The 25,730-nt window shown below is 43.3% G+C and overlaps 1 protein-coding gene across 2 annotated transcripts in view; it reads left to right on the plus strand.

Annotated features, from left to right (window-relative positions):
- Window positions 1-633: 633 nt before the first annotated feature.
- Window positions 634-25,730, plus strand: part of LOC129825591 (runt-related transcription factor 2-like) — a 237,786-nt gene continuing 212,689 nt past the window's right edge. For both annotated transcript variants that reach the window (XM_055885793.1, XM_055885792.1), the window contains exon 1: window positions 634-691. In XM_055885793.1, the coding sequence (XP_055741768.1) occupies window positions 634-691 (58 nt within the window). The remainder of the gene's footprint in view (window positions 692-25,730) is intronic.

Here is a 25,730-nt window from a genome sequence, read left to right on the forward strand (position 1 = left end):
AGAGAGAGAGAGAGATAGAGACAGAGAGAAAGCAAAAGAGAGGAGAAAAGAGGAAAGTGGTAGGCTGTCCTAGTCAACTGTTGCTCAGTGATGACATCAGGACCATGTGACCAGGTCTCTCCAGTGACAGCAGAAGGAAGGCAGGCAGGAAGGAGACAAAGTTTAAAGCTGGTGTCTGTCTGTCTATCGGGTAGTGTGAGGCTCCGCTCTCCTCGCCTCCTAGCAACCACAGACACGGCAGCCGCGCAACGCTGCCACGCTTGGCCCTCTGGGTGACATATCTCTGGGAATTTAAATGGTTAATGTGATCGGGTCTGCACCAGTCACAGGGGCTACGCAGCACCGCACTACCTTAGCCAGTAAGGACGTTCCAACCCGACCACACCACCACCCTCAGCCCTCGGCAAAGACGATCCATTTTTGTTTTTCCAACTAAACCAGACCTGGTAGTTACTTGTGGTCGTCTGAATAGTTGACACCAGAAAGACTTTCTTGTGGATTTTTTTTTTTTTTTCTGCTCTCCATCTCCATGACTTGGTGCGTGCTCTTGGTTTAGGAGCTAGAGGTCAAGGGTCAGGCTTACCACAGTGGAACCGCCAGGAGGCTTTGGTGTCACGGCAACGAGGAGCAGCAATGGCTTCCAACAGCCTCTTCAGTACTGTTACACCGTGTCAACAGACCTTCTTCTGGGGTGAGTACACCACTCTGTCTGGGGTGACTACACCACTCTGTCTGGGGTGAGTACACCACTCTGTCTGGGGTGACTACACCACTCTGTCTGGGGTGAGTACACCACTCTGTCTGGGGTGACTACACCACTCTGTCTGGGGTGACTACACCACTCTGTCTGGGGTGACTACACCACTCTGTCTGGGGTGAGTACACCACTCTGTCTGGGGTGACTACACCACTCTGTCTGGGGTGACTACACCACTCTGTCTGGGGTGACTACACCACTCTGTCTGGGGTGAGAACACCACTCTGTCTGGGGTGAGAACACCACTCTGTCTGGGGTGAGTACACCACTCTGTCTGGGGTGAGTACACCACTCTGTCTGGGGTGAGTACACCACTCTGTCTGGGGTGAGTACACCACTCTGTCTGGGGTGAGAACACCACTCTGTTTGTTGACAGACTACTGTCTCACTTTGACCGTTGGATGAGGCTGTGTCTGAGTTAGTGTTTAACCAGTTGGATGAGGCTGTGTGTTTAACCAGTTGGATGAGGCTGTGTCTGAGTTGGTGTTTAACCAGATGGATGAGGCTCTGTCTGAGTTAGAGTTTAACCAGATGGATGAGGCTCTGTCTGAGTTAGTGTTTAACCAGATGGATGAGGCTGTGTGTTTAACCAGATGGATGAGGCTGTGTCTGAGTTAGTGTTTAACCAGATGGATGAGGCTCTGTCTGAGTTAGAGTTTAACCAGATGGATGAGGCTCTGTCTGAGTTAGTGTTTAACCAGTTGGATGAGGCTGTGTCTGAGTTAGTGTTTAACCAGATGGATGAGGCTCTGTCTGAGTTAGAGTTTAACCAGATGGATGAGGCTGTGTGTTTAACCAGTTGGATGAGGCTGTGTCTGAGTTAGTGTTTAACCAGTTGGATGAGGCTGTGTCTGAGTTAGTGTTTAACCAGATGGATGAGGCTGTGTCTGAGTTAGTGTTTAACCAGATGGATGAGGCTGTGTCTGAGTTAGTGTTTAACCAGATGGATGAGGCTGTGTGTTTGACCGTTGGATGAGGCCGTGTCTGAGTTAGTGTTTGACCAGTTGGATGAGGCTGTGTCTGAGTTAGAGTTTAACCAGATGGATGAGGCTGTGTCTGAGTTAGTGTTTAACCAGTTGGATGAGGCTGTGTCTGAGTTAGTGTTTAACCAGATGGATGAGGCTGTGTCTGAGTTAGAGTTTGACCAGTTGGATGAGGCTGTGTCTGAGTTAGTGTTTGACCAGATGGATGAGGCTGTGTGTTTGACCGTTGGATGAGGCTGTGTGTTTAACCAGATGGATGAGGCTGTGTCTGAGTTAGTGTTTAACCAGATGGATGAGGCTGTGTGTTTAACCAGATGGATGAGGCTGTGTCTGAGTTAGTGTTTAACCAGTTGGATGAGGCTGTGTGTTTAACCAGATGGATGAGGCTGTGTCTGAGTTAGTGTTTAACCAGATGGATGAGGCTGTGTGTTTAACCAGATGGATGAGGCTCTGTCTGAGTTAGAGTTTGACCAGTTGGATGAGGCTGTGTCTGAGTTAGTGTTTAACCAGATGGATGAGGCTGTGTGTTTAACCAGATGGATGAGGCTGTGTCTGAGTTAGTGTTTAACCAGTTGGATGAGGCTCTGTCTGAGTTAGTGTTTAACCAGATGGATGAGGCTGTGTGTTTAACCAGATGGATGAGGCTGTGTCTGAGTTAGTGTTTAACCAGTTGGATGAGGCTCTGTCTGAGTTAGTGTTTAACCAGATGGATGAGGCTGTGTCTGAGTTAGTGTTTAACCAGTTGGATGAGGCTGTGTGTTTAACCAGATGGATGAGGCTGTGTCTGAGTTAGTGTTTAACCAGATGGATGAGGCTGTGTGTTTAACCAGATGGATGAGGCTGTGTCTGAGTTAGTGTTTAACCAGATGGATGAGGCTGTGTGTTTAACCAGATGGATGAGGCTGTGTCTGAGTTAGTGTTTAACCAGTTGGATGAGGCTCTGTCTGAGTTAGAGTTTAACCAGATGGATGAGGCTCTGTCTGAGTTAGTGTTTAACCAGATGGATGAGGCTGTGTGTTTAACCAGATGGATGAGGCTGTGTCTGAGTTAGCGTTTAACCAGTTGGATGAGGCTGTGTGTTTAACCAGATGGATGAGGCTGTGTGTTTAACCAGATGGATGAGGCTGTGTGTTTAACCAGTTGGATGAGGCTGTGTCTGAGTTAGCGTTTAACCAGTTGGATGAGGCTGTGTGTTTAACCAGTTGGATGAGGCTGTGTGTTTAACCAGATGGATGAGGCTGTGTCTGAGTTAGCGTTTAACCAGTTGGATGAGGCTGTGTGTTTAACCAGATGGATGAGGCTGTGTCTGAGTTAGTGTTTGACCAGTTGGACGAGGCTGTGTCTGAGTTAGAGATTGGGTCAATGTTAGAGTTAAGGCTTGGGATCACGGTTAGAGTTAAGGCTTGGGATCACGGTTAGAGTTAAGGCTTGGGATCACGGCTAGGGTTAAGGGTTGGGTTTTGGTTCGAGGAACATTTAATAACCTAAACAGTAATTTGGGGATTTGTAATGTGTAAATATGAACCAGCTAAAAGCCTGACTGTGAGATGTTGGTATGTGCCTCGTGATGTTGTTAGTAAATATTCCTGGAAGACGGAGATGACATGTTTGAACAACTTAAAGCTACGTTTGTGAAGCGATGTAATTATAGAACAAAAACACCAACGGGGAGAGATTTCCGAGCAACGCGAAACAAACGGTCAACAACAGAATGGATTTACAGCGTTGGAACGAGATGTGAACGAGAACAGACAGGGAATACCGGGGCTGTGGTTGTGTTGCCTGTGTGTAAGATGTGTGCTAGATGTGTGTTATCTAGCTGTGTGTGTGTGTGCTAGATCAGAAGACGGATGCCCGGTCCAGAGGTTTCTCAGTATGTCTCTACTGTTTCTACTAGGAGGGAGATCATTTCTCTGGCTCATATACTGGGAGGGAGATCATTTCCCTGGCTCATATACTGGGAGGGAGATCATTTCTCTGGCTCATATACTGGGAGGGAGATAATTTCTCTGGCTCATATACTGGGAGGGAGATCATTTCTCTGGATCATATACTGGGAGGGAGATCATTTCTCTGGATCATATACTGGGAGGGAGATCATTTCTCTGGCTCATATACTGGGAGGGAGATCATTTCTCTGGCTCATATACTGGGAGGGAGATCATTTCTCTGGATCATATACTGGGAGGGAGATCATTTCTCTGGCTCATATACTGGGAGGGAGATCATTTCTCTGGATCATATACTGGGAGGGAGATCATTTCCCTGGATCATATACTGGGAGGGAGATCATTTCCCTGGCTCATATACAGGGAGGGAGATCATTTCTCTGGCTCATATACAGGGAGGGAGATCATTTCTCTGGCTCATATACTGGGAGGGAGATCATTTCCCTGGATCATATACTGGGAGGGAGATCATTTCCCTGGCTCATATACTGGGAGAGAGATAATTTCTCTGGCTCATATACAGGGAGGTTGATCATTTTCCTGGCTCATATACTGGGAGGGAGATCATTTCCCAGGCTCATGTACTCTGTTCCATGTTCCATACCTATAACTAACCTCATCTACCACGGTTTAGCTTAGACACATAAAACAACTATGAGTAATTTTGTTAGTTTGATCATTTATAACTATGAAACAAACACGCTGTAACCAGAAGAGTATGGAGACCAGAGACTGAAACCGGTTCACAGCTGCTCTTAAAACCTATCTACAGTAGCTGACAGATATACTGTAATAATAACTACGGTAACTGACAGATATACTGTAATAATAACTACGGTAACTGACAGATATACTGTAATAATAACTACGGTAACTGACAGATATACTGTAATAATAACTACGGTAACTGACAGATATACTGTAATAATAACTACGGTAACTGACAGATATACTGTAATAATAACTACGGTAACTGACAGATATACTGTAATAATAACCATGGTAACTGACAGATATACTGTAATAATAACTACGGTAACTGACAGATATACTGTAATAATAACCATGGTAACTGACAGATATACTGTAATAATAACTACGGTAACTGACAGATATACTGTAATAATAACTACGGTAACTGACAGATATTCTGTAATAATAACTATATACTGTAATAATAACTACGGTAACTGACAGATATACTGTAATAATAACTACGGTAACTGACAGATATACTGTAATAATAACTACGGTAACTGACAGATATTCTGTAATAATAACTATATACTGTAATAATAACTACGGTAACTGACAGATATACTGTAATAATAACTATGGTAACTGACAGATATACTGTAATAATAACTACGGTAACTGACAGATATACTGTAATAATAACTATGGTAACTGACAGATATACTGTAATAATAACCATGGTAACTGACAGATATACTGTAATAATAACTACGGTAACTGACAGATATACTGTAATAATAACTACGGTAACTGACAGATATACTGTAATAATAACCATGGTAACTGACAGATATACTGTAATAATAACTACGGTAACTGACAGATATACTGTAATAATAACTATATACTGTAATAATAACCATGGTAACTGACAGATATACTGTAATAATAACTATATACTGTAATAATAACTACGGTAACTGACAGATATACTGTAATAATAACTATATACTGTAATAATAACTACGGTAACTGACAGATATACTGTAATAATAACTATATACTGTAATAATAACTACGGTAACTGACAGATATACTGTAATAATAACTACGGTAACTGACAGATATACTGTAATAATAACCATGGTAACTGACAGATATACTGTAATAATAACTACGGTAACTGACAGATATACTGTAATAATAACTATATACTGTAATAATAACTATATATATATATATATATACTGTAATAATATCTACGGTAACTGACAGATATACTGTAATAATAACTATATACTGTAATAATAACTACGGTAACTGACAGATATACTGTAATAATAACCATGGTAACTGACAGATATACTGTAATAATAACTATGGTAACTGACAGATATACTGTAATAATAACTATATACTGTAATAATAACTACGGTAACTGACAGATATACTGTAATAATAACTACGGTAACTGACAGATATACTGTAATAATAACTATGGTAACTGACAGATATACTGTAATAATAACTACGGTAACTGACAGATATACTGTAATAATAACTACGGTAACTGACAGATATTCTGTAATAATAACTATATACTGTAATAATAACTACGGTAACTGACAGATATACTGTAATAATAACTATATACTGTAATAATAACTACGGTAACTGACAGATATACTGTAATAATAACTATGGTAACTGACAGATATACTGTAATAATAACTACGGTAACTGACAGATATACTGTAATAATAACTACGGTAACTGACAGATTTACTGTAATAATAACTACAGTAACTGACAGATTTACTGTAATAATAACTACGGTAGCTGACAGATATACTGTAATAATAACCATGGTAACTGACAGATATACTGTAATAATAACCATGGTAACTGACAGTTATACTGTAATAATAACTATATACTGTAATAATAACTACGGTAACTGACAGATATACTGTAATAATAACTACGGTAACTGACAGATATACTGTAATAATAACCATGGTAACTGACAGATATACTGTAATAATAACTATGGTAACTGACAGATATACTGTAATAATAACTACGGTAACTGACAGATATACTGTAATAATAACTACGGTAACTGACAGATATACTGTAATAATAACCATGGTAACTGACAGTTATACTGTAATAACTATGGTGGTTAGTGCATTGCAGGCATTAGGGCTTCTGAGTGGCGTAGCCATCTAAGGCGTTGCTTCTCAGTCCTAGAGGCTTCACTACAGACCCTTGTTCGATTCCAGGCTGTATCACAGCGGTCTAAGGCGCTGCATCTCAGTGCTAGAGGTGTCATTACAGACCCTTGTTCGATTCCAGGCTGTATCACAGCGGTCTAAGGCGCTGCATCTCAGTGCTAGAGGTGTCATTACAGACCCTGGTTCGATTCCAGGCTGTATCACAGCGGTCTAAGGCGCTGCATCTCAGTGCTAGAGGTGTCATTACAGACCCTGGTTCGATTCCAGGCTGTATCACAGCGGTCTAAGGCACTGCATCTCAGTGCTAGAGGGGTCACTACAGACCCTGGCTCGATTCCAGGCTGTATCACAGCGGTCTAAGCCGCTGCGTCTCAGTGCTAGAGGCATCACTACAGATCCTGGTTCAATTCCAGGCTGTATCACAACCGGCTGTGATTGGGAGTCCCATAGGGCGGCGCACAATTGGCCCAGCGTCGTCCGGTTTAAGGTTTGGCCGGGGTGGGCCGTCATTGTAACTGACTTGCCTTGTTAATTAAATAAAAAAAATACAAAGATAATTTTTGCCTTTCTAGATAGAGTTGTCTTCATACAAAAATAGTAAATATTTGATTTCACTATTTGCCTAAACTAATGCACCCTCTGATAAACGTAAAAACCCAGTTCTATTGACTTGTTACAGAGCTCCCATTTCGTCACGAAACCAGTTAATGAATTGTCTTAACGGTATCTTCTCATGTTCACCATCAAGGCATTATATTATATTATAACAACATTATATGTATATATATATATACTTTATATTTATATATTATAACAACACTACTTTATAAATATATATATATTATATTTATATATTATAACAATACTTTATATATATATATACGTTATATTTATATATTATAACAACACTACTTATATATATATATATATATATATATATATATAAAAATATACTTTATATTTATATATTATAACACAACTACTTCACATATATATATACTTTATTTTTATATATTATATCAACACTACGTTATACATATATATATATATATACTTTATATTTATTATATTATAACAACACTCCTTTATATATATATATACTTTATATTTATATATTATGCCAAGACTACGTTATATATATATATACTTTAAATGTATACATTATACCAACACTACTTTATATATATATATACTTTAAATGTATATCTTATGCCAACACTACTTTATATATACTCCTGGGTTTTCAGTCCTTACAGTTCAAGAAGGGCTCTATTTAGTGTGATAATTTAACTACATAACTCACACACTGAATCACTATGAATTACACCAGTCTTTCCTCTCTCTCTGAGGTGAATTAGAAGTTAAGGGAGAAACGTTTCCAATCCAAGGCCAAAGGGAGTCAGCGTTTATTTAAAGGGATACTTCATGGTTTTTAGCAATGAGGCTCTTTCTCAAATTCGCCAGACGTCAGATTAACTCATGGATACCATTTGTCTCTGTGTCTAGTATGAAGGAAGGTAGAGGGAAGTTCCGTGAGCCCAAAGCTAACTAGCGTTAGCGAAATGACTGGGAGTCTATGGGTATTCACAAGTTCATCTGACTGCTCCCAAAGTATCCCTTTAATAGATTCGCACGCGTCAAAAACTGAATGTTTTTAGACTAGCCGAAGTGATGCGTGTTCAGACAGCACTGTGTGTGTGTGTGTGTGTGTGTGTGTGTGTGTGTGTGTGTGTGTGTGTGTGTGTGTGTGTGTGTGTGTGTGTGTGTGTGTGTGTGTGTGTGTGTCTGTGTCTGTGTCTGTGTGTGTGTGTGTGTGTGTGTGTGTGAATGAGTGAGTGAGTGAGTGCCCGCCGCACAGAGGAATAATGCACAGTGAGAGCCAAGGGAGATGGGGGTACTTCCACCAATCAGCAGCACCTATTAAGAGGTTAACCTCTGACCCCACACCATGTCCCTGATGTCGAGAGTATATACTATGGGAGAGGAGAGGAGAGGAGAGGAGAGGAGAGGAGAGGAGAGGAGAGGAGAGGAGAGGAGAGGAGAGGAGAGGAGAGGAGAATAGAAAGGCCATCTGAGAGCGAACCAGTGTAGAAGAACCAGATCATACAACAGGTATCAGTAACTATCACCCTGTATAGATACCTACAACAGGTATCAGTAACTATCACCCTGTATAGATATCTACAACAGGTATCAGTAACTATCACCCTGTATAGATATGTATCAGTCTCTATCACCCTGTATAGATATCTACAACAGGTATCAGTAACTATCACCCTGTATAGATATGTATCAGTAACTATCACCCTGTATAGATATGTATCAGTAACTATCACCCTGTATAGATATCTACAACAGGTATCAGTAATCTGTATATATCTCCACCTCAGTTCATGTGTCACTTGTTATCGTATCATACTGAGTAGAGCAGAACAGCAGAGGTAATTTATTAATCTGTTAATTAACACAACTGGATTTGAGGAAGAATAGGAAAATATTACAATTTGAGATTGGAGCCCTGAATTCAAAGAAATATGTATAATTTTAAAATATAAAATACGAATTGTTTTAGTTCAATATATAAACGTATGTTTCTATTTGTTTTTGCACATGTATCCGTTGTCTCGGCAACACCTTGTAATCTTTGGATGAGAAATCCTCAGAAAACGTTAAAATTCAATTAATCTCTAAATCTACAATCTGCTCATATAATAATACCCACAGCAGCTTCCTCTGGTTGGCAACATGTTAGTTCAACTGCTCTGTTGTAAACCATGTGAACTGATGGTTAAAGACAGATGGCTAAAGATGGCTAAAGATGGCTAAAGATGGCTATGTTGGTGGATGGACGATGCATTACTTATTGTCCCTTTTATGAACATCTCAGGTTCCGTCTATGAGTAGTTCTTAATTTAGGAATCAATATGAGTCAATATGAATCAATATGAATCCATATGAATCCATATGAATCAATATGAATCAATATGAATCCATATGAATCCATATGAATCCATATGAGTCAATATGAATCAATATGAGTCAATATGAATCAATATGAGTCAATATGAATCAATATGAATCAATATGAATCCATATGAATCAATACGAATCCATATGAATCCATATGAATCGATATGAATCCATATGAATCCATATGAGTCAATATGAATCAATATGAATCAATGTGAATCCATATGAATCAATATGAATTAATGTGAATCCATATGAATCCATACGAATCTATAGGAATCAATATTAATCCATAGTAATCCATATGAATCAATATGAATCCATATGAATCAATATGAATGAATATGAATCCATATGAATCAATATGAATTCATATGAGTCTTGTTTCTCAGGGATAAACAACCTCTAGCCGTTAACTAAACTCTTAACAGTGGGATTCCTATTCAGAAAAAACGCTTGTTAAATTTGACTTGGCGTTCAGAGGATTTGAATGCATGTAGTCTTGGTAGTGGCAGAGTGGGGAGGGGCAGTAATCATGAACATGTGTGTCTGGGCACCAGTCAACCTCGCTCCCGCCCACAATGCCCTACCCTACAGTACATTACCCTACCCTACAGTACAGTACAGTACGCTACCATACCCTACAGTACCCTACCCCACACTACAGTACCCTACCCTACCCTACAGTACAGTACAGTACGCTACCATACCCTACAGTACAGTACCCTACCCCACACTACAGTACCCTACCCTACCCTACAGTACCCTACCCTACCCTACAGTACATTACCCTACCCTACAGTACATTACCCCACAGTACCCTACAGTACATTACCCTACCCTACAGTAGAATGGGGAGGGGCAGTAATCATGAACATGTGTGTCTGGGCACCAGTCAACCTCGCTGCCGCCCACAATGCCCTACCCTACAGTACATTACCCTACCCTACAGTACAGTACAGTACGCTACCATACCCTACAGTACCCTACCCCACACTACAGTACCCTACCCTACCCTACAGTACAGTACAGTACGCTACCATACCCTACAGTACAGTACCCTACCCCACACTAGAGTACCCTACCCTACCCTACAGTACCCTACCCTACCCTACAGTACAGTACAGTACGCTACCATACCCTACAGTACAGTACCCTACCCCACACTAGAGTACCCTACCCTACCCCACACTACAGTACCCTACCCCACACTACAGTACCCTACCCTACCCCACACTACAGTACCCTACCCTACCCTACACTACAGTACCCTACCCTACATTACACTACAGTACCCTACCCTACCCTACAGTACAGTACAGTACCCTACCCTACATTACACTACAGTACCCTACCCTACATTACACTACAGTACCCTACCCTACAGTACAGTACAGTACAGTACCCTACCCTACATTACACTACAGTACCCTACACTACAATACAGTACCCCACACTACCCTACAGTACAGTACCTTAACCTACACCACAGTACATTACCCTACAGTACAGTACCCAACATTACAGTACATTACCCTGCACTATACTACAGTACATTACCCTAGAGTACAGTACCCTACACTACAGTACCCTACAGTACAGTACAGTACCTTACCCTACAGTACCCAACACTACAGTACATTAATCTACACAACGGTACAGTACCTTAACCTACACCACAGTACATTACACTGCAGTGTGCAGTACATTACCCTACACTACAGTACAGTACCCTACATTACACTACAGAACACTACAGTACACTGCAGTACATTACCCTACACTACATTACACTACAGTACACTGCAGTACACTGCAGTACATTACACTACATTACACTACAGTACACTGCAGTACACTGCAGTACATTACACTACATTACACTACAGTACACTGAAGTACTCTGCAGTACATTACCCTACACTACAGTACAGTACCCTACATTACACTACAGAACACTACAGTACACTGCAGTACATTACCCTACACTGCAGTACAGTACCCTACACTACATTACACTACAGTACACTGCAGTACACTGCAGTACATTACACTACATTACACTACAGTACACTGCAGTACACTGCAGTACATTACACTACATTACACTACAGTACACTGAAGTACTCTGCAGTACATTACCCTACACTACAGTACAGCGAATATTAAGACGAGTCTCACAGCGGTTATTAAGACGAGTCTCACAGCGGTTAATAAGACGAGTCTCACAGCGGTTATTAAGACGAGTCTCACAGCGGTTAATAAGACGAGTCTCACAGCGGTTAATAAGACGAGTCTCACAGCGGTTAATAAGACGAGTCTCACAGCGGTTATTAAGACGAGTCTCACAGCGGTTATTAAGACGAGTCTCACAGCGGTTATTACGACGAGTCTCACAGCGGTTATTAAGACGAGTCTCACAGCGGTTATTAAGACGAGTCTCACAGCGGTTATTAAGACGAGTCTCACAGCGGTTATTAAGACGAGTCTCACAGCGGTTATTAAGACGAGTCTCACAGCGGTTATTAAGACGAGTCTCACAGCGGTTATTAAGACGAGTCTCACAGCGGTTAATAAGACGAGTCTCACAGCGGTTATTAAGACGAGTCTCACAGCGGTTATTAAGACGAGTCTCACAGCGGTTAATAAGACGAGTCTCACAGCGGTTATTAAGACGAGTCTCACAGCGGATATTAAGACGAGTCTCACAGCGGTTAAAAAGACGAGTCTCACAGCGGTTAATAAGACGAGTCTCACAGCGGTTAATAAGACGAGTCTCACAGCGGTTATTAAGACGAGTCTCACAGCGGTTATTAAGACGAGTCTCACAGCGGTTAATAAGACGAGTCTCACAGCGGTTAATAAGACGAGTCTCACAGCGGTTATTAAGACGAGTCTCACAGCGGTTAATAAGACGAGTCTCACAGCGGTTAATAAGACGAGTCTCACAGCGGTTAATAAGACGAGTCTCACAGCGGTTATTAAGACGAGTCTCACAGCGGTTAATAAGACGAGTCTCACAGCGGTTAATAAGACGAGTCTCACAGCGGTTATTAAGACGAGTCTCACAGCGGTTATTAAGACGAGTCTCACAGCGGTTAATAAGACGAGTCTCACAGCGGATAATAAGACGAGTCTCACAGCGGTTATTAAGACGAGTCTCACAGCGGTTAATAAGACGAGTCTCACAGCGGTTATTAAGACGAGTCTCACAGCGGTTATTAAGACGAGTCTCACAGCGGTTATTAAGACGAGTCTCACAGCGGTTATTAAGACGAGTCTCACAGCGGTTATTAAGACGAGTCTCACAGCGGTTAATAAGACGAGTCTCACAGCGGTTATTAAGACGAGTCTCACAGCGGTTAATAAGACGAGTCTCACAGCGGTTAATAAGACGAGTCTCACAGCGGTTATTAAGACGAGTCTCACAGCGGTTACTAAGACGAGTCTCACAGCGGTTAATAAGACGAGTCTCACAGCGGTTATTAAGACGAGTCTCACAGCGGTTAATAAGACGAGTCTCACAGCGGTTATTAAGACGAGTCTCACAGCGGTTATTATGACGAGTCTCACAGCGGTTATTAAGACGAGTCTCACAGCGGTTAACAAGACGAGTCTCACAGCGGTTATTAAGACGAGTCTCACAGCGGTTATTAAGACGAGTCTCACAGCGGTTATTAAGACGAGTCTCACAGCGGATAATAAGACGAGTCTCACAGCGGTTATTAAGACGAGTCTCACAGCGGTTAATAAGACGAGTCTCACAGCGGTTATTAAGACGAGTCTCACAGCGGTTATTATGACGAGTCTCACAGCGGTTATTAAGACGAGTCTCACAGCGGTTATTAAGACGAGTCTCACAGCGGTTATTAAGACGAGTCTCACAGCGGATATTAAGACGAGTCTCACAGCGGTTAATAAGACGAGTCTCACAGCGGTTAATAAGACGAGTCTCACAGCGGTTAATAAGACGAGTCTCACAGCGGTTAATAAGACGAGTCTCACAGCGGTTATTAAGACGAGTCTCACAGCGGTTAATAAGACGAGTCTCACAGCGGTTATTAAGACGAGTCTCACAGCGGTTATTAAGACGAGTCTCACAGCGGTTATTAAGACGAGTCTCACAGCGGTTATTAAGACGAGTCTCACAGCGGTTATTAAGACGAGTCTCACAGCGGTTAATAAGACGAGTCTCACAGCGGTTATTAAGACGAGTCTCACAGCGGTAATTATGACGAGTCTCACAGCGGTTATTAAGACGAGTCTCACAGCGGTTAACAAGACGAGTCTCACAGCGGTTATTAAGACGAGTCTCACAGCGGTTATTAAGACGAGTCTCACAGCGGTTATTAAGACGAGTCTCACAGCGGATAATAAGACGAGTCTCACAGCGGTTATTAAGACGAGTCTCACAGCGGTTAATAAGACGAGTCTCACAGCGGTTATTAAGACGAGTCTCACAGCGGTTATTATGACGAGTCTCACAGCGGTTATTAAGACGAGTCTCACAGCGGTTATTAAGACGAGTCTCACAGCGGTTATTAAGACGAGTCTCACAGCGGATATTAAGACGAGTCTCACAGCGGTTAATAAGACGAGTCTCACAGCGGTTATTAAGACGAGTCTCACAGCGGATATTAAGACGAGTCTCACAGCGGTTAAAAAGACGAGTCTCACAGCGGTTAATAAGACGAGTCTCACAGCGGTTAATAAGACGAGTCTCACAGCGGTTAATAAGACGAGTCTCACAGCGGTTATTAAGACGAGTCTCACAGCGGTTAATAAGACGAGTCTCACAGCGGTTAATAAGACGAGTCTCACAGCGGTTATTAAGACGAGTCTCACAGCGGTTATTAAGACGAGTCTCACAGCGGATAATAAGACGAGTCTCACAGCGGTTATTAAGACGAGTCTCACAGCGGTTAATAAGACGAGTCTCACAGCGGTTATTAAGACGAGTCTCACAGCGGTTATTATGACGAGTCTCACAGCGGTTATTAAGACGAGTCTCACAGCGGTTATTAAGACGAGTCTCACAGCGGTTATTAAGACGAGTCTCACAGCGGATATTAAGACGAGTCTCACAGCGGTTAATAAGACGAGTCTCACAGCGGTTAATAAGACGAGTCTCACAGCGGTTAATAAGACGAGTCTCACAGCGGTTAATAAGACGAGTCTCACAGCGGTTATTAAGACGAGTCTCACAGCGGTTAATAAGACGAGTCTCACAGCGGTTAATAAGACGAGTCTCACAGCGGTTATTAAGACGAGTCTCACAGCGGTTATTAAGACGAGTCTCACAGCGGTTAATAAGACGAGTCTCACAGCGGATAATAAGACGAGTCTCACAGCGGTTATTAAGACGAGTCTCACAGCGGTTAATAAGACGAGTCTCACAGCGGTTATTAAGACGAGTCTCACAGCGGTTATTAAGACGAGTCTCACAGCGGTTATTAAGACGAGTCTCACAGCGGTTATTAAGACGAGTCTCACAGCGGTTATTAAGACGAGTCTCACAGCGGTTAATAAGACGAGTCTCACAGCGGTTATTAAGACGAGTCTCACAGCGGTTATTAAGACGAGTCTCACAGCGGTTAATAAGACGAGTCTCACAGCGGTTAATAAGACGAGTCTCACAGCGGTTATTAAGACGAGTCTCACAGCGGTTACTAAGACGAGTCTCACAGCGGTTAATAAGACGAGTCTCACAGCGGTTATTAAGACGAGTCTCACAGCGGTTAATAAGACGAGTCTCACAGCGGTTATTAAGACGAGTCTCACAGCGGTTATTATGACGAGTCTCACAGCGGTTATTAAGACGAGTCTCACAGCGGTTAATAAGACGAGTCTCACAGCGGTTATTAAGACGAGTCTCACAGCGGTTATTAAGACGAGTCTCACAGCGGTTAATAAGACGAGTCTCACAGCGGTTATTAAGACGAGTCTCACAGCGGTTATTAAGACGAGTCTCACAGCGGTTATTAAGACGAGTCTCACAGCGGTTATTAAGACGAGTCTCACAGCGGTTATTAAGACGAGTCTCACAGCGGTTATTAAGACGAGTCTCACAGCGGTTATTAAGACGAGTCTCACAGCGGTTATTAAGACGAGTCTCACAGCGGTTATTAAGACGAGTCTCACAGCGGTTATTAAGACGAGTCTCACAGCGGTTATTAAGAGCAATCAGGAGCTTTTTAATAAACCACTGTTTAATCAAAGGTAGATTCGCTGCTATTTGTCAGTCTGTATGTTGTATTCTACAGGGAATAAGGAGATTCCAAAGGGAATAGAGAGATTCTACAGGGAATAGAGAGATTCTACAGGGAAAAGAGAGATTCTACAGGGAATAGAGAGATTCTACAGGGAATAGAGAGATTCTACAGGGAATAGAGAGATTCTACAGGGAATAAAGAAATTCTACAGGGAATAGAGAAATTCTACAGGGAATAGAGAGATTCTACAGGGAAAAGAGAGATTCTACAGGGAATAGAGAGATTCTACAGGGAATAGAGAGATTCTAAAGGGAATATAGAGACTGAAAGTGTTTCAGACATTTTGTCGAGGGTCTCAGTTTAATATCTGCCATTCCAGTTGATGGACTGAACTACACTAATGCGTTGCTTGGTGTGAATATACATCACTACCTTGTATTTATATTTTATTATTAACTGGGGTCGTTTCTCTTCCAGCAGCAAAGGGTTCTGTTGTTACGTTACGTAGTTTACAGTGAAAGTGTCAAATACTTTGCTGCTGGTGTTGGTATTCTGTTTGATACTCCAGACTACTCATAAAGTAGTAGCTTGTTTCATATAGTAAAAGTTTGTTCCTATTCTAACTGGTAATAAACTATCTAATAAACATGTCTGCCCTAAAGATTAAAATCATTCCCTGTGGTTTATACATCTTTTCCTAAATATTAATGAATAACGTTTAACCGTTTCCCCGGTATTAAGACACAGCAATAGCTGGAGCTGCTGTCCAAACAGCAAGAAGAGAGATGTGTCTCTATTTGTGTGTGTGTGTGTGTGTGTGTGTGTGTGTGTGTGTGTGTGTGTGTGTGTGTGTGTGTGTGTGTGTGTGTGTGTGTGTGTGTGTGTGTGTGTGTGTGTGTGTGTGTGTGTGTGTGTGTGTTTGTCTCTATTTGTATGTGGTTGTGTGTGTGTGTGTGTGTGTGTGTGTGTGTGTGTGTGTGTGTGTGTGTGTGTGTGTGTGTGTGTGTGTGTGTGTGTGTGTGTGTGTGTGTGTGTTTAGGAGCAGTGTGTGTGTTATGAGTTGTGTGTTTGTTTGTTTAGGAGCAGTGTGTGTGTGTGTGTTTAGGAGCAGTGTGTGTGTGTGTTGTGTGTGTGTGTGTGTGTGTGTGTGTGTGTGTGTGTGTGTGTGTGTGTGTGTGTGTGTGTGTGTGTGTGTGTGTGTGTGTGTGTGTGTTTGTCTCTATTTGTATGTGTGTGTGTGTGTGTGTGTGTGTGTGTGTGTGTGTGTGTGTGTGTGTGTGTGTGTGTGTGTGTGTGTGTGTGTGTGTGTGTGTGTGTGGTCGTCTCTATTTGTGTGTGTGTGTGTGTGTGTGTGTGTGTGTGTGTGTGTGTGTGTGTGTGTGGTGTGTGTGTGTGTGTGTGTGTGTGTGTGTGTGTGTGTGTGTGTGTGTGTGTGTGTGTGTGTGTGTGTGTGGTATGGTGTGTGTGTTACGGTGTGTGTGTGTGTGTGTGTGTGTGTGTGTGTGTGGTCGTCTCTATTTGTGTGTTTGTGTATGTGTGTGTGTGTGTGTGTGTGTGTGTGTGTGTGTGTGTGTGTGTGTGTGTGTGTGTGTTATTGTGTGTGTGTGTGTGTGTGTGTGTGTGTGTGTGTGTGTGTGTGTGTGTGTGTGTGTGTGTGTGTGTGTGTTATGGTGTGTGTGTTATGTTGTGTGTTATGGTGTGTGTGTGTTTTATGTTGTGTGTTATGGTGTGTGTGTGTGTGTGTGTGTGTGTGTGTGTGTGTGTGTGTGTGTGTGTGTGTGTGTGTGTGTGTGTGTGTGTGTGTGTGTGTGTGTGTGTTCGGTGTGTGTGTGTGTGTGTGTGTGTGTGTGTGTGTGTGTGTGTGTGTGTGTGTTATGGTGTGTGTGTGTGTGTGTGTGTTATGGTGTGTGTGTTATGTTGTGTGTTATGGTGTGTGTGTGTTTTATGTTGTGTGTTATGGTGTGTGTGTGTGTGTGTGTGTGTGTGTGTGTGTGTGTGTGTGTGTGTGTGTGTGTGTGGTGTGTGTGGTGTGTGTGTGTGTGTGTGTGTGTGTGTGTGTGTGTGTGTGTGTGTGTGTGTGTGTGTGTGTGTGTGTGTGTTATGGTGTGTGTGTGTGTGTGTGTTTTGGTGTGTGTGTGTGTGTGTGTTATGGTGTGTGTGTGTGTGTGTGTGTTATGGTGTGTGTGTGTTATGGTGTGTGTGTGTGTGTGTGTGTGTGTGTGTGTGTGTGTGTGTGTGTGTGTGTGTGTGTGTGTGTGTGTGTGTGTGTGTGTGTGTGTGTGTGTGTGTGTGTGTGTGTTATGGTGTGTGTGTGTTATGGTGTGTTTGTATTCTCTCATCACCTCAGTAGTGTGTGTGTGTGTTATGGTGTGTGTGTGTGTGTGTGTTATGGTGTGTGTGTGTGTGTGTGTTATGGTGTGTGTGTGTGTGTGTGTGTTATGGTGTGTGTGTGTTATGGTGTGTGTGTGTGTGTGTGTGTGTGTGTGTGTGTGTGTGTGTGTGTGTGTGTGTGTGTGTGTGTGTGTGTGTGTGTGTGTGTGTGTGTGTGTGTGTGTGTGTGTGTGTGTGTGTGTGTTATGGTGTGTGTGTGTTATGGTGTGTTTGTATTCTCTCATCACCTCAGTAATCTGTTATGATTAGATTATCAGGAGGAGATCTGCCAAATGCCTCCACTTACTGCTTTGAGTAAGTCCCAATTGGCACACTATTCCCTACAGGCCCTGGAAAAAAAGTAGTGTGCTATGGCAGCCTGCTGTTTGGGAAGTAACCTCTATGTAGAGAGCTGAGAGAGCTGAGAGAGGGGAGAGAGCAGAGAGAGCAGAGAAAACAGAGAGTTTAGAGAGAGCAGAGAGAGCAGAGAGAGCAGAGAGTTTAGAGAGAACAGAGAGAGCAGAGAGAGCAGAGAGAACGGAGAGAACAGAGAGAGCAGAGAGAGCGGAGAGAGCAGAGAGAGCAGAGAGAGCAGAGAGAGCAGAGAGAGCAGAGAGAGCAGAGAGAGCAGAGAGATTGCAGAGAGAGCGGAGAGAGCGGAGAGAGCGGAGAGAGCGGAGAGAGCGGAGAGAGCGGAGAAAACGGAGAGAGCAGAGAGAGCAGAGAGAGCAGAGAGAGCAGAGAGAGCAGAGAGAGCAGAGAGAGCAGAGAGAGCAGGGAGAGCAGGGAGAGCAGAGAGAGCAGAGAGAGCAGAGAGAGCAGAGAGAGCAGAGAGCGCAGAGAGAGAGAGACAGAGAGACAGAGAGAGCAGAGAGAGCAGAGAGAGCAGAGAGAGCAGGGAGAGCAGGGAGAGCAGAGAGAGCAGAGAGAGCAGAGAGAGAGAGACAGAGAGAGCAGAGAGAGCAGAGAGAGCATAGAGAGAGAGACAGAGAGAGCAGAGAGAGCAGAGAGAGCAGAGAGAGAGAGACAGAGAGAGCAGAGAGAGCAGAGAGAGAAGAGAGAGCTGAGAGAGCAGAGAGAGCAGAGAGAGCAGAGAGAGAGAGAGAGCAGAGAGAGCAGAGAGAGCAGAGAGCAGAGAGAGCAGAGAGATCAGAGAGAGAGAGAGAGCAGAGAGAGCAGAGAGCAGAGAGAGCAGAGAGAGCAGAGAGAGCAGAGAGCAGAGAGAGCAGAGAGAGCAGAGAGAGCAGAGAGAGCAGAGAGAGCAGAGAGAGCTGTTAACTGGGCAGGTTTAACAAGGTAGATCCATAGCGTTCAGGTAATCTCGCCTCTCTCAGCACAGAGATACATTCTGGTTTAATCTCCTTTTTCTACGTTTATGGACTGGAACATTTGAGACAGCTTCTAGCTGTGATTGGCTGACCTGTGATTAAAATAAACATAAACATAACATAAACATAAACAATAACAAACCAGAGAGTAACAGTAAACATCTGTCTGATACTTCCCCCTGAGGAGATCGGAAAGGACACAGATGCTGCCTGTTAGAGAATCACACGCTGCCTGTTAGAGAATCACACGCTGCCTGTTAGAGAATCACACGCTGCCCGTTAGAGAATCACACGCTGCCCGTTAGAGAATCACACGCTGCCCGTTAGAGAATCACACGCTGCCCGTTAGAGAACCACACGCTGCCCGTTAGAGAATCACACGCTGCCCGTTAGAGAATCACACGCTGCCCGTTAGAGAATCACACGCTGCCCGTTAGAGAACCACACGCTGCCCGTTAGAGAATCACACGCTGCCCGTTAGAGAATCACACGCTGCCCGTTAGAGAATCACACGCTGCCCGTTAGAGAACCACACGCTGCCCGTTAGAGAATCACACGCTGCCCGTTAGAGAATCACACGCTGCCCGTTAGAGAATCACACGCTGCCCGTTAGAGAATCACACGCTGCCCGTTAGAGAATCACACGCTGCCCGTTAGAGAATCACACGCTGCCCGTTAGAGAATCACACGCTGCCCGTTAGAGAATCACACGCTGCCCGTTAGAGAATCACACGCTGCCCGTTAGAGAATCACATGCTCGTCAGGTAGTTATTTATAATTAGTAGAGGTATGGGTCATTATTCCTGCATAGTATTTAGTAGAGGTATGGGTCATTATTCCTGCAGAGTAATTAGTAGAGGTATGGGTCAGTATTCCTGCAGAGTAATTAGTAGAGGTATGGGTCATTATTCCTGCATAGTATTTAGTAGAGGTATGGGTCATTATTCCTGCAGAGTAATTAGTAGAGGTATGGGTCATTATTCCTGCAGAGTAATTAGTAGAGGTATGGGTCATTATTCCTGCGGAGTAATTAGTAGAGGTATGGGTCATTATTCCTGCAGAGTAATTAGTAGAGAGGTATGGGTCATTATTCCTGCAGAGTAATTAGTAGAGAGGTATGGGTCAGTATTCCTGCAGAGTAATTAGTAGAGGTATGGGTCATTATTCCTGCAGAGTAATTAGTAGAGGTATGGGTCATTATTCCTGCAGAGTAATTAGTAGAGAGGTATGGGTCATTATTCCTGCAGAGTAATTAGTAGAGGTATGGGTCATTATTCCTGTGGAGTAATTAGTAGAGGTATGGGTCATTATTCCTGCAGAGTAATTAGTAGAGAGGTATGGGTCATTATTCCTGCAGAGTAATTAGTAGAGAGGTATGGGTCAGTATTCCTGCAGAGTAATTAGTAGAGGTATGGGTCATTATTCCTGCAGAGTAATTAGTAGAGGTATGGGTCATTATTCCTGCAGAGTAATTAGTAGAGGTATGGGTCATTATTCCTGCAGAGTAATTAGTAGAGGTATGGGTCAGTATTCCTGCAGAGTAATTAGTAGAGAGGTATTGGTCATTATTCCTGCAGAGTAATTAGTAGAGAGGTATGGGTCATTATTCCTGCAGAGTAATTAGTAGAGAGGTATGGGTCATTATTCCTGCAGAGTAATTAGTAGAGGTATGGGTCATTATTCCTGCAGAGTAATTAGTAGAGGTATGGGTCATTATTCCTGCAGAGTAATTAGTAGAGGTATGGGTCATTATTCCTGCAGAGTAATTAGTAGAGAGGTATGGGTCATTATTCCTGCAGAGTAATTAGTAGAGGTATGGGTCATTATTCCTGCAGAGTAATTAGTAGAGGTATGGGTCATTATTCTTGCAGAGTAATTAGTAGAGAGGTATGGGTCATTATTCCTGCAGAGTAATTAGTAGAGAGGTATGGGTCAGTATTCCTGTGGAGGAATATGCAGTGTTGAAGCTAATGACGGTTTTATTATTGACCTTTATGTGGCAACACATGAACATTTTAAACATTTTAGCAGAGACTCTTATCCAGAGATACTTATAGCAGAGAGTATTCACATACTAATCTCATACTTCTTCATACTGGTCCCCCTTGAGAACCAATCACACAACCATGGAGCTGGTAGAGCAAGTGTCCTGCTCTACCAGCTGAGCCACACGGGACACAAGGCTCTACCTGTTAGTGCTGAGGAAAGGGAAGGTTTTTCCTCCTGTTTGTTTAACCTTCTTGGAATGTGGGATCGCCTCGGTATGAGAGGCATTACTACCTCATGTATCACACACACAACACATCACACACACTCTCACACACACACACAACACATCAGACACATCACTCACACACACACAACACACTCTCACACACACACACACACACACAACACATCACACACACTCTCACACACACACACACAACACATCACACACACACAACACATATCCCACACTCTCACACCACGGACTGTGTTACGGGCTAAAAGTTCGAAAAAGAGAAGGGGAGGGGAGAGGAGAGGAGAGGAGAGGAGAGGAGGGGAGAGGAGAGGAGGATGGATGAGAGGAAAGGAGAGGAGAGGAGAGGAGAGGAGAGGAGAGGAGAGGAGAGGAGAGGAGAGGAGAGGAGAGGAGAGGAGAGGAGAGGAGGATGGATGAGAGGAAAGGAGAGGAGAGGAGAGGAGAGGAGAGGAGAGGAGAGGAGGATGGATGAGAGGAAAGGAGAGGAGAGGAGAGGAGAGGAGAGGAGAGGAGAGGAGAGGAGAGGAGAGGAGAGGAGAGGAGAGGAGAGGAGAGGAGAGGAGAGAGTTAGCATCAAACATGTTAATCTGACTATGATAAATGGCAGCAGACCTGTGAACATTAGACACCTCCACTGTGACAGAAAGGACCAGCTGATTTTGAGCTTTAGTTCAGGAGGGAAATGGGAAGTATAAGAGAGACTGTGTGTTTTAACGCCTTTTTCTGTAAATCTACGCTTTCCTCCCTGGTCTTCTGTGGATTGAAGTCTGTTGTACGTGTGGCAGATACACACAATGTGAGCAAATGAGGTGAGATAAGGGAGGTAAAGGCAAAAAAAGGCCATGGTGGGGAAGTAAATACAATATAGCAAGTAAAACCCTGGAATGGTAGATTTGCAGTGGAAGAATGTGCAAAGTAAAGATAGAAATAATGGGGTGCAAAGGAGCAAAATAAATAAATAAATACAGTAGGGGAAGAGGTAGATGTTTGGGCTAAATTATAGATGGGCTATGTACAGGTGCAGTAATCTATGAGCTGCTCTGACAGCTGGTGCTTAAAGCTAGTGAGGGAGATAAGTGTTTCCAGTTTCAGAGATTTTTGTAGTTCATTCCAGTCATTGGCAGCAGAGAACTGGAAGGAGAGGCGGCCAAAGGAAGAATTGGTTTTGGGGGTGACCAGAAAGATATACCTGCTGGAGCGCGTGCTACGGGTAGGTGCTGCTATGGTGACCAGCGAGCTGAGATAAGGGGGGACTTTACCTAGCAGGGTCTTGTAGATGACCTGGAGCCAGTGGGTTTGGCGACGAGTATGAAGCGAGGGCCAGCCAACGATAGGGTACAGGTCGCAGTGGTGGGTGGTATAAGGGGCTTTGCTGCCAAAACGGATGGCACTGTGACGTCCAATTTATTGAGTAGAGTGTTGGAGGCTATTTTGTAAACAGGAATAATCGATTAGTGAAGCATTTTTTGTTAGTATTTTTATTTTATTCCACTTTTACATGACAGATGTTTTGTGTAGCTTGTTGACAAACAATGACAATTAAATATATTTTAATTCCACTTTGTAACACAATGCGGAAAAACTCAAAGGGTGTGAAAACTTAAGACACAGTAGGACCCATGTATCAAGAAACATATACACATGTACGTATTGTTTGAAGAAACATATATATATTCACTTACATAAATTTTTTGTCCCGGTACAGGGTTACCTTCAGACACTCATGACATTGGGCTCCCGAGTGGCGCAGCGGTCTTAGGCACTTGCATCTCAGTGTAAGAGGTGTCACTACAATCCCTGGTTTGAATCCAGGCTGTATCACACCCGGCCGTAATTAGGAGTCCCACTCATTGTAGAGCAAAACAGAGGCGAGACGAGATGTCTCCTGGTCTGACGAAGACCGTGTTTCTCTGACACCTTCCACCGCAGAAGCGGAAGGCCGACATCGGCGGATGCATAAAAAAAACAGACGTCTCTTTCTTACACAGGTTTTGATAGAGATTTTATTTTTATATATTTAATTAGAATGCCTCGAGCTGAGCATCGGAGGCCTCAAGCGGAGAAATTATTTAAATATTTATATATATTTTCTTATATATATTTATATTATATTATGCCCAGCTCATGAGGCCCCTTAGTGACGTGAGGCCTGAGGCAATTGCCTCTTCGGTCTAATGGTAAGTCCTCCAGAGCGTCCAGAATCATCACATCAAACCTGAAGGAACATCTGGAGGTTGTGCTGAAAGGCACGAAGCAGACAACGTTCCAGCAAGAGGAGAAATCTACACACATTATGATCATTAACCAGGATCCATGAATAATGTTTATTTAGACACATAAATGTTCCCGTAACATTCCCATGAAACGTATCTAGAATGTTAAGATGTCGACCGTGTTCGTTTTATGTTTGGTGGGACGTTGATGGAAAATTCTCATAACCGTGGGAAAACTGGACACATGAATGTTCTTGCAATGTTCCTATTTAAGGTGTCAGAAGATTCATTTCTTATGTTCTGAGAACACGGGAAACACGTTCTGGGTTCTGAGAACACGGGAAAAACATTCTGGGTTCTGAGAACACGGGAAAAACGTTCTGGGTTCTGAGAACGCGGTAAACACGTTCTGGGTTCTGAGAACACGGGAAACACGTTCTGGGTTCTGAGAACACGGGAAACACGTTCTGGGTTCTGAGAACACGGGAAACACGTTCTGGGTTATGAGAACACGGGAAAAACGTTCTGGGTTCTGAGAACACGGTAAACACGCTCTGGGTTCTGAGAACACGTTGGTAAACAACATGACTCAGGTCTGTCCCTGTCTCACTACGTTACTGATCCTAGTTGGTAAACAACATGACTCAGGTCTGTCCCTGTCTCACTACGTTACTGATCCTAGTTGGTAAACAACATGACTCAGGTCTGTCCCTGTCTCACTACGTTACTGATCCTAGTTGGTAAACAACATGACTCAGGTCTGTCCCCGTCTCACTACGTTACTGATCCTAGATGGTAAACAACATGACTCAGGTCTGTCCCTGTATCACTACGTTACTGATCCTAGTTGGTAAACAACATGACTCAGGTCTGTCCCTGTCTCACTACGTTACTGATCCTAGTTGGTAAACAACATGACTCAGGTCTGTCCCCGTCTCACTACGTTACTGATCCTAGATGGTAAACAACATGACTCAGGTCTGTCCCTGTCTCACTACGTTACTGATCCTAGTTGGTAAACAATAAAAATATTCATGATTGTCTTTCTCATAGGAGAGCAAACTGTATGATCCTACACACAAACACACGCACACACACACACACACACACACACACACACACACACACACACACACACACACACACACACACCACACACACACCACACACACACACACACACACACTCTTGCGGACGCAGCAGAAAGAGCTGAGTTTTCTGGCAAACAAACAGAACAGAGAGCATTCTGGGAGTCACAATTACTGTCTGGTTAACCAGAGTCCCTGAGCCAGCCGTTTACTGCTGCACACACACACACACACACACAAACACACACGCTGGGAACATGGTCTCTCTCTCTCTCTCTCTCTCTCTCTCTCTCTCTCTCTCTCTCTCTCTCTGTCTCTCTGTCTCTCTCTCTCTCTCTCTGTCTCTCTCTCTCTCTCTGTCTCTCTCTCTCTCTCTCTGTCTCTCTCTCTCTCTCTCTGTCTCTCTCTCTCTCTGTCTCTGTCTCTCTCTCTCTCTCTGTCTCCCCCTGAGGGTGTGTTATCAATATGAACCCGTATCAGACCATCAGAGTGTGTAATTATGGATAATGAGTGTGTAGGCGTGTGGTTAACGTGCGTCTATTTTCCTTTGCAGGCTTTTATGGACTTGTGGTTTGTTTGTGTTTCAGTAGCAGTGTGTGTGTGTGTGTGTGTGTGTGTGTGTGTGTGTGTGTGTGTGTGTGTGTGTGTGTGTGTGTGTGTGTTTCAGAGTTGTCGGCTCCTG

Source organism: Salvelinus fontinalis, chromosome 27, assembly GCF_029448725.1.
Source record: "Salvelinus fontinalis isolate EN_2023a chromosome 27, ASM2944872v1, whole genome shotgun sequence".
Taxonomy (NCBI): Eukaryota; Metazoa; Chordata; class Actinopteri; order Salmoniformes; family Salmonidae; genus Salvelinus; species Salvelinus fontinalis.